Source organism: Callithrix jacchus, chromosome 22, assembly GCF_049354715.1.
Source record: "Callithrix jacchus isolate 240 chromosome 22, calJac240_pri, whole genome shotgun sequence".
NCBI classification, from domain to species: domain Eukaryota; kingdom Metazoa; phylum Chordata; class Mammalia; order Primates; family Cebidae; genus Callithrix; species Callithrix jacchus.
Window position 1 is genome coordinate 44,560,784 of NC_133523.1, and position 15,735 is coordinate 44,576,518.

The window sequence follows — 15,735 nt, forward strand, 5'->3', positions numbered from 1 at the left end:
GGGAGGGCAGGACCAGGGCTCAAGACCAGGCACATTTTTCTTTCTAATCTCCTTTCCAGAAATGTCTCTTCTCTCCAACCTTAGATCTTCAGACTTTTTTCCTGCCTTTATTTTTCGGGTTATAAAAGTACACATTCATGGAAAAGGACACAGAAGGAAGGAGACGCCTCCTGACGACCCCAGTACACAGTCTGTGACACGTGTTTGCAGATTGGATTCTATGAATATTCCATTTTTCATGGCTGGGATCACATCACATACCTGTGTATTTTTGTCTCTTCCTTTTGTCATTTAACATCATATAGCCTAAACATTCTTGCATAACACTAACCATTCTAAGTATCATTTATAATAGATTTAGAGTATCATTGTGGGCTGGGTGCAGTGGCTCACGCCTGTAATCCCAGCATTTTGGGAAGCTGAGGCAGGTGGATTATCTGAGGTCAGGAGTTCGAGACCACACTGGTCAAGATGGTGAAACCCCATCTCTACCAAAAATACAAAAAATAAAAATAAAAAATTAGTTCCATGGTATATTTCCATTTCTCAGATCTCAGTTTTTTCCTGCCTGTATAATGGGAGAGAGAAGAAAGGATGGAGAGAGGAAGAAGGCGGGGAGGAGGGAGAGAGAACATGTCGACTTTGTCAGTGTTGGAAGGGGTGTGAAAGTGTTTCTTATGTGGTGGTGCACACCTGTAGTCCCAGCTACTTAGGAGGCTGAGGTGTGGGAGTGTGCACCTGTAGTCCCAGATACTTGGGAGACGGAGGCACAGGAATCACTTGAACCCAGCAGGCAGAGGTTGCAGTGAGCCAAAATTGCACCACTGCACTGCAGCCTGGGCAACCAAGTGAGATTCTGCCTCAAAGAAAAAAACAATCATTGTGCCCAACCAGACTATTATTTAAGCCATTTGGTATTTTTGGAACATTTCTGACGTTTCTACTTTTTTTCTGTGATAAATAATATTCTGAAGAATTTAATTCATGTTCTACATTTTGGATTTTTTTTTTTTGCTAGTGTATTCCTAAGACTAGAGATACTGCACCAAAGGCAGTGAATAAGGGTCTCGGTGTACATTGACAAAGTGTCTTCCATAAAGATTGTGCGAACTTCTAGTTCCAGTGTTTGAGAGTGCTGGTCTCACTGACTCTTCTCCAGCCCTGAGGGTTTTGTATTTCTTTATTTGTTTTGGTTTTAGGTCTTTGCCAATTTGACTGGTTTACAAACAGGTGCTGACATTTGAACATATCTTTGAGGAAAGGTAAAGCCATCAGTCATCAGCGTCCTTATTCCTGTGCATTTTCTGTTGGAAGCACACAGTTAGTTAACTCTTGGTGGGGTGGTTAGCGATTCTTTCTCATGGTGTCAGTTATCCACTTGGTGAACTTGCAGACTTGAGTGTAGACTCCCGGGTCATTGGGTTGGCCGCAAGGGAAACTTCCCCAAGACACCAGACCTTGCAGGGTACCTCTGCACACCAACGGTCCCCCTGAGTCACCCTGGAGGGAATAGGGCAGGAGATTAACTTTGGCTTCAGAGCAAAGCCCAACTCAGGCTCATACATTCCTCAGTTATCGGTCTTTGTCTTGCAGATTATGGACTTCCACTACAGCCAGTGAGAAGAGACTCATTGTCCCTGGGGACCAATGGGAGAGCTAGTGCTAGGGCCTCACTAGGTTCTTTGAAGACATTGGTTTGAGCCTTGGCCAATTAGACCAATGGCAGAGAAGGGGTGGGGCTTCCAGAATTGGAGCACTATTCATTTTCCAATGTTAAGAACCCTGCTGCGGGCCTGGCGAGGTGGCAGCACTTTGGGAGGCCAAGGCGGGCAGATCATGAGGTCAGAAGATCGAGACCACCTTGGCTCACACGGTGAAACCCTGTCTCTACTAAAAATACAAAAAATTAGCCGGGCGTGGTGGCGAGTGCCTGTAATCCCAACTACTCAGGAGGCGGAGGCAGGAGAATTGCTTGAACCCAAGAGGAGGAGGTTGCAGTGAGCCAAGATTGCGCCTGTGCACTCTAGCCTGGACGACATAGTGAGACTCCATCTCAAAACAAAACAAACAAACAAACAACCCTGCTTCAAGCTAGTGGGAGAAGGAACATCACCCCCAAGGGGTGGATGAATGCCTTCTGGCACAGGAAAGGGGGACACGATGGTCTAGGAGACCAGGGTCAAGACCAATTACATAATTTACAGGGCTTGGTGCAAAGCGAAAATGCAGGGCTCTTTGTTCAAAAATTAAGAATTTCAAGGCAACAACAGGAATGTGTTACACTAAGTTTGAGACCCTCCTGACTGCGGGGCTCTGTGTCACTGCAGAGCATGCACATTCATGAAGCTGGCCCTCACCAGGGGAAAAGGGGAGCACCCTGTTCTCTAGGACAGTCGCCTCTCTCCTATCACCTCTATCCCTAACGTTCACCATCCCACCTCCCCTGGGAGCTGAAGGTGCAGATGTGAGCAAGGAGGGTGGGTGTGGAGAGACAGAGAGATGGGGGTGGAGAAGAGAGGGAAAAGAGAGACAGACAAAAAGATGGGGAAGAGGAAAAAGGTATAGGGGGAGGGGGAGAGAGAGATGGTGGTGGAGAAGAAAGAGGGAGGAGAGAGAGAGACAAAGAGATGAGGGAGAGGGAGGGTGTGGAGAGAGAGACGGGGTGGTGAGAACAGAGAGAGACTTGAAGAGAGAAGGAGAATGAAGAGAGAAAGACCTATGGAGATGGGGGAGCAGGTGGGGAGGGAAGAGAGAAGAAAGAGAAAGAGACAGAGTAGAAAGAAGGGAGGCAAGGAGAGAGATGAAGAGAAACAGAGAATAGGGAAATAGAGAGAGAGAGGGGAGGGCCAGGGAGGAGACAGAGAGAGGAAAAAGGAGAGAGGAGGGGGGCAGGGAAAGGAGAGAGAGGGAGGGATGGAAGGAGAGAGAGACAGTGAGAGAAAGAGGGAGAAGAGAGAGAGCAGAGAGGAGGGGGCAGAGAGAGTAAGGGAGAGAGAACAAGCTAGCTCAACACAGAGAAAGAACAAAGAGGAAAAGAATGAAGCCATTTCATCACAATGAGAGATGTGGGGAGGCTGTTCAGTTAACAGAGCCAGGATGAGGAAAGACCAGGAAGAGGGAACAGAGGAGGCAGAGGGAAAGAATGGTTGCCCAGGACCAGGGCCAGAGTCAGGTGAGTGAGTCATTCGCTTCAGGCACAGAACCTCAGTAACTGCACTACATTATACCTCAAAGCAATCCTCAACAAAATCAAATGTAATACATAAAACTGCATCATGGGCACAGTGTCCGCGGTCTAAATGAAGACACCGCCAGCACAGTGCTGTGCTAAGCCATGCTGGTGCCGACGGCAAGGGAAAATTCGGCCACATCCACCTGCTCTTTATTGAAAATGGTGACATTGTGTCCATTGTGTCCCTCGTGGACTTCTGCATGAATTTTTTTTGGGGGGGGGCACAGTTCCGCTCTGGTTGCCCAGGCTGGAGTGCAATGGTGTGATCTCAGCTCACTGCAACCTCCACCTCCCAAGGGTTCAAGCGATTCTCCTGCCTCAGCCTCCCAAGTAGCTGGGATTACAGGCTTGCACCACCATGCCCGGCTAATTTTGTATTTTTAGTTTATCCATGTTGGTCAGGCTGGTCTCCAACTCCCGACCTCAGGTAATCTGCCCTCCTCAGCCTCCCAAAGTGCTGGGATTACAGGCATGAGCCACCGCACCCAGCTGTGAATTTTTCTTTCTTTTTAAATCTTGCATTATGATGTATTTCAATCACTGAGGTTTTTGGTGTCCCCTTAAGCTTTGGGCCTGGGGCCAGCACCTCACTCTCCTTCCCTGGCCCCACCCCTGCTTTCTCACTCCCATTAAACTCTCTGTCCCATTCCTGGGCCACATCGGCCCCTAAATATGCTCCCACGCCTGACCTAGGCAGAGAATGAGATGAAGAAAGCTGAGGAGGCCAGGCCTGGTGGGAGGGCAAGGCTGGGCTTGGTACCCAGTCACTTGGTCAAGCTCTGTGCCTGGGGCATGCAGGCAGGGCACCCAGGACTGGGGAGGAATAGGGGGGTGTCTCACATTGCAGGCGTTTTTCTTGGAGTCAGGGATGCCAGCACACAGCATGGAACTGCCCAGCAAGTCCTTGTAAACCTTCGAGCATTCCTGATTGGAGATGAGCTTGACATCCACGCACATAAGGTCAGAGGGAAAGGTCACTGCAGGGAGGAACAGGGAGAGCTGTCAGCCAGAGAGGATGGGATCTGAGGATCAGAGGGGCTGTAGGTCCAGGCTTCTGGGTCTGAAGGAGGAGGGGCTGAGGCTTGAACTCCTGGGTCTGAGGAAGGAGGGGCTGGGGACCTGGACTGCTGGGTCTGAGGGAAGAGGGAGCTGGGGGTCTGGACTCCTGGGTCTGAGGTAGGAGGGGCTGGGGTCTGGACTCCTGGGTCTGAGGAAGGAGGGATGGGGGCCTGACTCCTGGGTCTGAGGGAGGAGGGCTGGGGCCCTGGACTCCTGGGTCTGAGGGAGGAGGGGCTGGGGCCTGGACTCCTGGGTCTGAGGGAGGAGGGTCTGGGGCCTGGACTCCTGGGTCTGAGGGAGGAGGGCTGGGGGCCTGGACTCCTGGGTCTGAGGGAGGAGGGGCTGGGCCTGGACTCCTGAGTCTGAGAGAGGAGGGGCTGGGGGTCTGGACTCCTGCATCTGAGGGAGGAGAGGCTGAAGGTAGGGACTCCTGGGTCTGAGGGAGGAGGGCTGGGGGTCTGGACTCCTGAGTCTGAGGGAGGAGGGGCTGGGCCTGGACTCCTGGGTCTGAGGGAGGAGGGGCTGGGTCTGGACTCCTTGGTCTGAGGGAGGAGAGCTGGGGCCTGGACTCCTGGGTCACTGAGGCCACCTACCATCTGGGCTTGTGGTAGTGCCCCAGCCGGAGACAGTACATGTGGTTCCTGGGGGGTCGCAGCGGGAGGGCAGCTGGACTTTCTTGACCGTGAATGACAGCCTGGCCGGTGTACTCAGCTTCACAAGCATGAGGTCGTTCACATGGGTCTGCGTGTTGTAGCTGGGGTGGCGGATCGACTTTGAGGCCGTGATCCTCTGAGCTTTCCTGTCTCCCAGCTTATCACTGCCCAGGTGCACGGTGTACTCACTGGGAGAAGGGAGCGACATTCAAAAATTCAGAGAGACACTGTGACAGAGAGGGGGACAGAGACCCAGAGAGGGACACAGAGCTATAGGCACGAAAAGACAGCCCCCATTGCAAGTCGGAGACGCTGGCGCAGCTCCATCAAGCCTTGGCTGGCACCTACTTCATCTTGCAGTGGGCGGCAGTGAGCACCCAGCTCTCCCCGACCAGAACGCCCCCACAGTGGAGTTGGTTGCCATCGAGCAGGGCCACCTGCCATGGGTGGGAGCCTCGTGGACATCGGACACCATCAATAATCTTGTCACTCTCACCTGGATGGAGACATGGAGGAGCATGTGGGTAGCCAGCATCAGGGGAAGGCAGAGGCTGCACCCCAGGAATTCCCAGAGTCAGAGATGGAGAAAGACAGAAACGCGTGGAGAAACAGAGAAAGCAAGAACTAGGGATAGAGAGACAAGGGGAGCCCACTCAGAAAGCCAGGAGGGGCATCTCCTGGGGGAACCACAGAGAGATGGTGAGCACAGGAGGCAGGGCCTGAAGGGGATGGAGACACCCAGTCAGCAGAAGCAGGAAGAGTAGGGGCTGCGGCTGACAGTCTGGTCCTCCCAGGAAGGGCGCTGTTTGATGAGGGAGGGCTTCTGACTCAGGGACTCCTTGGAGAGGGTCAGTGGGGGCCCCAGGTGAGGTCAGGCTTCCCAGTCCAGCGTTCACCTTGTCCAGAAGCTCCCTGGGCTAAGAACAGCAGAAGGATCTGCAGGGTCAGGAGAAGGGGTCCTGCCATGGTGTCCTGCTTAGCTGCTCAGGGGCTGCCAGGCCAGGAGGGGCCTCTTCTGCTGGAGTTGAGAAGAAGAAAGCATTCAGGCCCAGCCCCTCCTCCCTCAGACCCAGGCATCCAGGCTCCCAGCCCCTCCTCCCTCGGATCCAGGAGTCCAGACCCCCAGGTCCTCCTCCCTCAGACTGAGGAGCCCCCAGACCCAAAAGTCCAGTTCCTCAGACCCCTAGAGACCTGGGAATCTTGGGTCCAATTTTGCTCCTTCCCATGGGAACCCAAACTTCTGAATCGCTAGTTCCTTTTTCCCTAAAGACCCCAAATTGCAGACTTCCAGGCTCTCAGTTCTTGGCCCGCGAGTTCAGGCTGCAGCCCCCACTTCTCCGGAACAGAGTCAGCCTTGGAGCCCGAATAACCCCTTCCCCCCACTACAGGCGCACCCCAGATGCCCCCCTTCTCACCTCGAGAGGGTCTGATGTGATCCGAGTTTGGACCTAGGCTGGCACACGGTTGAGCTCCAAGCGTCTCGGGCCCTCTGCTGGGCGGTGCTCTTATACCACCGGGCCCCACGCCCGCCCCCAGTGCCCTGGGGTGCAGGCGGAGCCAGCTCTGGGACACCCCCACCTGCGCTTGCGGTTCTCCTTATCTGGAACCCCTGACGCAGCTAGAACAATTGGCACCACTGCACCCTCTCACCACCCTCCCTCCGAAGGTCGGGCGGTGCCCAGCTCCTGTGCCCAGCTCCTGTGCCCAAGCACGCACATTTCCGCCCTACAGTCCCTCCTGGCAGCTCTCGGGGGAGGGACCAGGTTCGCCGGCTCCGAGGGGTGGGCTGAGCTCTGGGAATACGCTGTGGCCCAGGTCCTCCTCTGGGACCATTTCCTTGCCCTCACCCCCTCTCAGGGGTGGCCTAGACCCTGCATCCTAGTTGTGACCCGCCTGTGGGAACTTGTCCAACCTGATCCCAGTCGTGCCTGTAAGCCTGAACCCATTCCCAACCCTAACAGAGACGTAAAAACAATGCTTTCTCTAACTCCACCCACTAATATTTGCCATATTGAGGATATATGTTCTCATGGGCATTATAATCATGTTATACATAGATTTCTTTGCATATTATGTTTTCATAACAGAAATGTCCGTACTAGACATTATCTAATAGAATCTTTTTTTAGGGCTTTGTTTATTAATTTATTGAGCAAACATTTATTTATTTCTCTTTTTCTAACTTTTATTTTAAGTTCAGGGGTACAAGTGCAGGAGGTGCCGGTTTGTTGGATAGGTCCACGTGTGTCATAGGGGTTTGTGATACAGATTATTTAATCACCCAGGTGTTAAGCCTAGTACCCATTAGTTATTTTTTCTGATCCTCTCCCTTGTCCCACCCTCCACCCTCTCATAGGCCCCAGTGTGTGTACACAAAGGAATATAAATCGTTCTATTTAAAGACATGTATGTCCATTGCAGCATTATTCAGAATAGCAAAGACATGGAATCAACTTAAATGCCCATCAGTGATAGACTGGATTAAGAAAACATGCTAGCTGGTGTGGTGGCGCACGCCTGTAATCCCAGCTAGGGAGATTGAGACAGGAGAATCACTTGAACCCGGGAAGCAGAGGTTGCGGTGAGCCGATATCGCACCATTGCACTGCAGCGGCCTGGGTGACAGAGCAAGACTTAGTCTCAAAAAAAGGCAAAAAAGGAGAAAAGGTGCTATATGTATACCATGTAATACTATGTAGCCATAAAAAAGTACAAGAGCATGTCCTTTGCAGGGACATGGATGGAGCTGGAGGCCATTATTCTCAGCAAACTAACCCAGGAACAGAAAACCAAATATGGCATGCTCCCACTTGTTCCCACTTACAAGTGGGAGCAGCTAAATGATGAGAATACATGGACACATAGAGAAGAAGAACCTTCCTTTCCTCCTTTGCTTCCTTCCTTCCTTCCTTCCTTCCTTCCTTCCTTCCTTCCTTCCTTCCTTCCTTCCTTCCTTCCTTCCTTCCTTCCTTCCTTCCTTCCTTCCTCTCTCTCTTTCATTTCTTTCTTTTCTTTCTTCTTTCTTAGATGGAGTCTTGTTCTGTTGCCCAGGCTGGAGTGCAGTGACAGAATCTAGGCTCTCTGCAACCTTCACCTCCTGGATTCAAGTGATTCTCCTGCTTCAGCCTCCTCAGTAGCTGGATTACAGGCACCTGCCACCATGCCCAACTAATTTTTGTATTTTTAGTAAAGATGAGGTTTCACCGTGTTGGTCAGGCTGGTCTCGAACTCCTGACCTCAGATGATCCACCAGCCTTGGCCTCCCAAAGTGCTGGGATTACAGGTTTGAGCTACTGCACCCAGCCTCTTTTTTTACTCTATGAAGTATCCTGAAAAAATATCCCCCTCCATCCCAAAATGGGAGAGGTAGGTCAAGGAATACAAAGTAGCAAAAATGTAAGATGAACAAGTTGGAATATCTAATGGACAACTGGCAAAACTATACTAACTGATAGTGTGTATATATTCAGGATTTTTTTTATTCTGAGAGTCTCACTTTGTTGCCCAGGCTGGAGTGCAGTGGCACGATCTCAGCTCACTGCAACCTCCACCTCCCGGGTTCAAGCAATTCTGCTGCCTCAGCCTCCTGAATAGCTGCAATTACAGGCATAGGCTGCTATGCTTAGCTAATTTTTGTATTTTTAGTACAGACAGGGTTTCACCATGTTGGCCAGGCTGGTCTTGAACTCCTGACCTTGTGATCTGCCCACCTTGGCATCCTGAAGTGTTGGGAATACAGGTGTGACCCACCGTGCCCAGCCAAGGATGTTTGCTAAATGAGTAGATTATAGTTGCTCTTGCCACAGGGGAGGAAAATGGGTAACTATCTGAGATGATGAATAAGTTAATTTTCAGCTATAGTAATTATTTTACTATGTATATACCTCGCATACCATCATATTGTACACTTTCAATATATACAATAACACTTAGTTTTTTTTTAAAGTGGAAAACTTTTCCCTCTTAGTGCATTTACATCACTTCTCCTTCCTTTATAATGGCTGTGTAATACTCCATCCTCACTTGGGTAGTTTCCATAATAATAATGTGGAGATGAACTTCTTTGTACATCCATCTTTGTTCATTATCCATTGAACATTTACTCTGTGCCAGAAACTCTTCAGACTCTTGGAGACACAGCAGTAATAAAACAGAAAATCCCCGTCTTCGTAGATGCTCTTGTTTTGTTCTGTCAGTACAAAAATAAGCATATAAAATGTAGAGTTTGTTAGGTGGTTGTAAGTGCTATGAGGGAAAATCCAAGGAAGGAAGAGGGTTGGGGAGTTGCTGATTCCCTCTATCCTCTAGGATCCCTGAGGTTAGAATATTAGGAAGGTAGGCTGCAAAGACCCCACGTTGAAGGTGACATTTGAGCAGAATCTTGAAGGAGAGGGTGGAGGGATCCAGGTGGCTGCTTGAAGGTAGTGAGTTCCAGGGCAAGTGAGTGGGCAGGTGCGTTAGTCAAGGGGCATGTCTGAAGTGCCCCAGCAGAAAAACCACTGCGACCAGAACAGAGTGGCCAAAGGAGATGGGGCAGGTGATGAGGCCAGAAACATAACAGGACGATGACGACAGGGGGTCTTAAAGGTCTTTGTCTTTTATTTTGAGCAAGACAGGAATCATTGCTGGACACATTACTGAAGGTGGAACTGACCTCAACCTCTAAATTAGATCCTGAAAATTGAATTATTTCCCCACCCTGGACCTAAACCTTATCTCTATCCTGACTCCTAACTCAATCAATTCTACATTTGACCCATAATAATAGACATTAGTGTTGTATACCCAACCATTCACCCCTCCTCCCTCCTTCCTTCCTTCCTTCCTTCCTTCCTTCCCTCCTTCCTTCCTTCCTTCCTTCCTTCCTTCCTTCCCTCCTTCCTTCCTTCCTTCCTTCCTTCCCTCCTTCCTTCCTTCCTTCCTTCCCTCCCTCCTTCCCTCCTTCCTCTCTCTCTCTCTCTCTCTCTCTCTCTCTCTCTCCTCTCTGTCTCTCTCTCTCTCTTTTTGACGGAGTCTCGATCTGTCACCGAGGCTGGAGTGCAGTGGCACAATCTTGGCTCACTGCAACCTCTGCCTCCCAGGTTCAAGTCATTCTCCTGCCTCAGCCTCCCGAGAACAGGCACCCCACCCCGCCACGCCCGGCTAATTTTGTATTTTTAGTAGAGATTGGTTTTTGCCATGTTGGCCAGGATGGTCTCAATCTCCTGACCTTGTGATCTACCCGCCTCAGTCTCCCAAAGTGCTGGGATTACAGGCATGAGTCACTGTGCCTGGAACTCCTTTTGCCTTTCTATCAGAAGCTCCATCTTGTTTGGATAATATTTCATCCTCATCATGACTATAAACTTCAATGAACCAAGCACCGATACCATATTCCATTTGCTTGATTAGTTTGGAAATGGACATGTGATACTGTGTGGCCAGTGAGGAGGAGGGGAAGACCATGGAGGCACTTTTAGGAAAGACTTTCTTATTTTCAGAAAGAGGCCTTTTTTATTCTGCTAGATGGTGTCTAATCTGGAGGCAAATTCTGGAACTGTGGCACACTTCAGGGTCCACAGAGAGAAGTGACCAGAGGATGAAGCCAACGCCAAAACACTGCAGATAACCCACCAGAGAGATGAGGGACAGCTGGGTCTTTGATGAGGTCACTGAGCTGGTGAATTCACCAACGATGGAGCCTCTTCATGTCATGACTTTTTCAGATTCCCTTTCTGAGTTAGAGTTGCTTGAACCTTGTAGCCAAAATCATCTTCACTAAGACCTCAATGCTGAATCAGAATCATGACTCAGGCTGGGCGCGGTGGCTTACCCCTGTAATCCCAGCACTTTGGGAGGCCAAGGCGGGCAAATCACCTGAGGCCAGGAGTTCGAGACCAGCCTGGTCAACATGGTGAAACTCCATCTCTACTGAAAATACAAATATTAGCTGGGCATGGTGGCAAGTGCCTGTAATCCCAGCTCCTTGGGAGGCTGAGGCAGGAGACTCGCTTGAATCCTGGAGGCAGAGGTTGCAGTGAGCCAAGATCGCACCTCTGCACTCCAGCCTGGGCAACAGAGTGAGATTCTGTCTCAAAAAAAAAAAAGGAAAAAGAAAAGAATCTTGATTCAGATCCCAAATCGGATCCCAAGCCATAAATCCAAATCCAATTCTAACTTGATTTCATATCTTCAAGCCACGTAAATCAACAAACTCAACCATGCCTCCAGTCTTAGCTCTCTTCCCAGCCCTTATCCTGTATCCCATTTCATCCCATATGCCCCCATTTCAGCCACTGTTAATGTGAAGATAGCTATTTTAATTTTTCAATTAATAGTCATTAAAAACTTAGTAATTTGGATACTATTGCTGACTACCTGTCCTCTAAATTTAATTTCTTTCTTAGTTTGTCTTCTATACTGTGCATTTCTTGTTTTTTAATGAAAAGTTGTTGATTATTTATGCAATATTTTGACACCAATCCTTTATATACTTAACAAACATGTTTTGGATACTAGCTACCTACCAATGAGAATGTAGCAGTGCACAAACCTAGATAGAGTCTCTTCCCTCAAGGAGCTGACAGTCTCATATAAAAGAAGAACAGTCAAAAACTCATAAACAAGTGTAAAATTACAAGTACAAGGCACGCTCTGAAAGGAAAGTTCAGAGTACCAGGAATTGACAATGAGCTGAGATTTGAAAGAAAAGTAAACTAGAAGACATTTTCTAGTTGCTAGAAGTAGACTAGAGGAAATTTTCTAGTGACTAGAAACAGTAAACTAGAAGGAAATTTCTTCTGGTAACTAGAAGAAAATGGGAGGAGAATGGGGCGTGCATTGTGTAGAGAAAACAGCATGTGCAAAGGCCCAAGGCAGAAGGCATTATGGCTGGAGTTCGGAATCCAGAGTTAACTGAGACGAGATAATGACGAGCTCTGTATGTCACTGTGAGTCTTGCTTTATCCTGTAGATAATGAAGAACCATTTGAACCTCAGTCAGGGAAATAACATAACGAGATTTGTATTTTCAAAATAGCAACCCGGCTGCTGTATGAAGGATGGATGTGGGTGGGATGTGAAGACAGTGGGCAGCCATGGGGAAGTTATTGCTGTTGTCTAGATGAGGGAAGATGGTAACTTGGATACAGGTAGCTGAAAGGTGGGGACGATGCTAAGTACATGGATTCAAAATGCGCTTCAGAGACAGAATGCACAGGCCTTGGTAGTGGACCGAATGAAGGTCATGCTGAAGTAGTGGGGATGTTAAGACTTCAGTCTCTTCCTGGCTGGACAGTGACGCCATTCATTGAGAAGACGTGGTAGGTATGGTCAGATGGTTCGGTTACAGTGAGAAAGAGCTCTGACCCTGGCTTCAAGCAGAACCTAATCCAATCCTTACTTTGACACAACTCGCAACACTTATTTTGACATAAGCCCCAGTCTTTTTGTTTGTTTCAATAGCTTTTGGGGTTACATGGATGGACCGTTAAGCAGTGAAGTCTGAGGTTTTAGCGTACCCGTCACCCAAGGGGTGTACATTGTACCCAATATTATAGTTTTTTATTCCTTATCCCCTTCTGAGTCTCTCCAATGTCAATTACACCACTCGGCAGGCCTTTCTGTACCCCCTGCTTAGCTCTCACTTCACATGAGGACATATGGCATTTGGTTTTCCATTCCTGAGTCATTTCACTTAGAATAATGGCCTCCAGCTCCATGCAGGTTACTTCAAAATATCCAGCTCCATGTAGGTTGCTTCAAAATACATTATTTGATTATTTTTGGGGCTGAATAGTATTCCATGGGGCATATACATCACCTTTTCTTTATCCACTCATCAGTTGATAAGCATATAGTTTGGTTCCATCTTTGCAGATGTGAATTGTGCTGTGATAAACATATGTGTGTATGTGTCTTTTTGATGTGATGACTTCTTTTCCTTTGGGGAGATACCCAGTAGTGGGATTGCTGGATCAAATTGTAGATCTACTTTTAGTTCTTTGAGAAATTGCCATACTTACTGCTTTCCATAGAGGTCGTACTAATTTATGTTCTCACCAGCAGTGTGTAAGTGTTCCCTTTTCAACACATCCAAGCCAAGATTTATTGTTTTTTGACTTTTTAGTAAGTCCCAGTCTTAACCCCAAACCTTAGTCTATACCCAGTCCTGAGGCTCAAATTCTGCTTTATCCTTGATCAACCCCAGTTTGTATCTCAACCAATAACCTAAACCTTGATTGAATTTTTGACTCCAAATATCAACTCAGGCTAGCACCCGGACCTCAACCAACCTTAACCTTTCTGGCCCTTGACCTGATGCTGAACCTCTAGCTGTAAGCCAAACTCAACCTTGACCTGAGCAGTGAATGTCACCATGGCCTGGGTATCAAACCTGCTCCAGGATAATTCAGACATCAGTCTCTATTCCCATCATATTCCGGGAATCCCACATTCATATCCTCCCCATGAACCTATCCCCTCACATCCCACACCAATTCTAACACTCTGGCCCCAGTCCTGCCCCATGCTCATCCTCAACCCAACTGCTACCTAAAATCCCACCCTCATTTCCATCCCCAACTCTTTTCCCAACTCTGTGTTTATTTATCCAACTCCCCACACAATTTTGACCCTTCATTTTACAAAAACTCTAAAATAAAGTCTGCCAACTAATATCTTGCTAACATTGATGTTATACTAAATCAGCTCCAGCCAAGTCCCAACAGCTTCTGAGACATTTACTCTCATCAAATCCAAAACCAGATCCCATACTCTGAGAAGGAAATTTCCCTGTTACATCCACACGTACCCTCTGAGTCTCATTTGGTTCAAAACAGGGTTGGATCCCCCATGGCCTATTAATGATGCATACCCCTGTGTCTGAGGCCCAAATCTGGGCCCCCTGTGCCCTTTGCATTTAGTCCCACCACCTGTTGCTAAGTCCCATCCAGACACCCAGCCCCATATCTCTCTCGCCCTCAGACCTATGTCCTGTACCTTTGTTAAATGACTCATCTTTCAGCTCATGATTACGCCTGAGAACTGGCATCTGATAATCTTGCCAGCTGTGTCCTTCCCTGAGGGATTCTGAACACTGTGACCCTCGTACCTCCTGACTCAGCCCATGGGTTTTGATGGTCCATTGTTTCGGACTTCCTGGATTCTCTTCCTCCTTACTTCAAGAACAGAACCCCATTTCATTTTTTTTTTTTTTTTGAGTCGGAGTCTCCCTCTGTTGCTCAGGCTGGAGTGCAATGGAGCTATATTGGCTCACTGCAACCTCCGCCTCCCGGCAGAACTCCATTACTTTTGGGGGAGATGCTGCCTTACTTCATATAGTTCTGGTGAAACTGCCAATCATAATTCTCCAACTCCACCCACTCACTGAGGTGGCGAAATGACCAAGGCCAAGCCAACAAGATCAGTGTTTTCTCTCTGGCAACAATGATAGATTAAAGGGGTGGGCCCAGTACAAACTGGACCAATGAGAGTTCCTCCCTGTGACTAATCTCAAGATGCCAAGAGAAAGGAGATTTTTGTTTCTGTTAGTAGCTATGTTCCCTCCATGCCCCGCCTTAGTACCTAAGATTGAATAAATCAATCCTCAAGTCTTCTCAGGCTTATATTCCGTTGGGGACAGTAAAACATCTACTGAACCAGCCTGGACAACATGGTAGAGTCCTACCTCTATCAAAAAAAAAAAAAAAGCTGGGCGTGGTGGCACATGCCTGTGATCCCAGCTACTCAGGAAGCTGAGGTGGGAGGATAGCTGGAACCCAGGAGGTAGAAACTGCCGTAAACATTGTTTGTGCAGTGCTCATTGTGCTCTAGCCTGGGCGACAGAGTAAGACCCTGTCTCAAAAAACAATCTCCTGGGCATTGGATGATACTGAGAAATTATCATCAACTGTGTAAGGTGTGATAATGTAATTGGTTATGTTTAAAACAAGTCTCTTTTGGAACAAGGTTTGGAAAATTTTTTCGGGTTTTTTAATTTTAATTTAATTTTTTTTTTTGTTAAACTTTTTTTTAATCGCATTTTAGATTTTGAAGTACATGTGAAGAACATGCAAGATAGTTGCATAGGTACACACGTGGCAGTGTGATTTGCTGCCTTCCTCCCCTTCACCTATATCTGGCATTTCTCCCCATGCTATCTCTCCCCAACTCCCCACCCCCTGCTGTCCCTCCCCTATGCCCCGCCTATGTTCATCACCCGCCTATGAGTGAGAACATGTGGTATTTCATTTTCTGTTCTTGTGTCAGTTTGCTGAGAATGATGTTCTCCAGGTTCATCCATTTTCCTACAAAGGACATGAACTCATTGTTTTTGATTGCTGCATAATATTCCATGGTGTATATGTGGCACATTTTAAAAATAAAGGGACAGATAGTAAATACTTTAGCCTATGTGGACCAAGAGACAAAAATGGAAGATATCATGTAGATATTTAATAGCAAGAGAGAAAATAAAATTTTTATTTATTTATTTATTTATTTAGAGGCAGAGTCTCACTCCAGCCCAGGCTGGAGTGCAATGGTGCTGTCTCGGCTCACTGCAACCTCTGCCTTCTGGGTTGAAGCAATTCTCTGACTCAGTCTTTCAAGTAGCTTGGATTACAGGTGCCCACCATCATGCCCAACTAATTTTTGTATTTTTAGTAGATTTGGGGGTTCACCATCTTAGACATGCTGGTCTTGACCTCCTGACCTTGTGATCCACCCACCTCGGCTTCCCAAAGTGCTGAGATTACAGATGTGAGCCACCAAACCTGGCCAAATTTCACAATTTTTAATTGATGAAATTCA

General features: G+C 48.0%; 1 protein-coding gene and 1 long non-coding RNA gene across 20 annotated transcripts in view; one reads left to right on the forward strand and one right to left on the reverse strand.

The window, feature by feature from the left end:
* The window catches only part of LOC144580747 (uncharacterized), a 164,258-nt gene that overhangs the window by 113,798 nt on the left and 34,725 nt on the right, over positions 1-15,735 (forward strand). For 15 of the 18 annotated variants that reach the window (XR_013530865.1, XR_013530859.1, XR_013530861.1 and 12 more), the window contains 2 exons: positions 1,200-3,172; positions 4,099-9,110. The exons of the other annotated variants lie outside the window; for them this stretch is intronic. This is a non-coding gene — a long non-coding RNA (uncharacterized LOC144580747). Of the gene's footprint in view, positions 1-1,199; positions 3,173-4,098; positions 9,111-15,735 lie in introns of those variants that run through there. 18 annotated transcript variants of the gene reach the window in all.
* Positions 1,163-6,424, reverse strand: KLK7 (kallikrein related peptidase 7). Of its 2 annotated transcripts, none has more exons than XM_008988469.5 (6): positions 6,360-6,424; positions 5,841-5,959; positions 5,293-5,440; positions 4,885-5,132; positions 4,073-4,209; positions 1,163-1,500 (listed from the first exon to the last, which is right to left on the reverse strand). In XM_008988469.5, exons 2-6 carry the CDS (start codon positions 5,908-5,910, stop codon positions 1,345-1,347), a joined length of 759 nt encoding a protein of 252 aa, XP_008986717.3. In that variant the 5' UTR covers positions 5,911-5,959; positions 6,360-6,424; the 3' UTR covers positions 1,163-1,344. The 2 variants fall into 2 exon arrangements, with proteins under 2 accessions (XP_008986717.3, XP_008986716.3); XM_008988468.5 differs by having other exon boundaries at positions 5,841-5,962.

What these genes read in the sequence shown, in the direction of transcription:
- KLK7 (XM_008988469.5), bottom strand. Translation starts at nt 5,910, where the DNA reads ATGGCAGGACCCCTTCTCCTGACCCTGCAGATCCTTCTGCTGTTCTTA. An exon ending in CACTACCACAAGCCCAGATG is followed by an intron (nt 4,210 to 4,884) that starts GTAGGTGGCCTC and finishes TCCTCCCTGCAG; the next exon opens with TGACCTTTCCCTCTGACCTT. An exon ending in CCAAGAAAAACGCCTGCAAT is followed by an intron (nt 1,501 to 4,072) that starts GTGAGACACCCC and finishes TATTCCCTCCAG; the next exon opens with GGTGACTCAGGGGGACCGTT.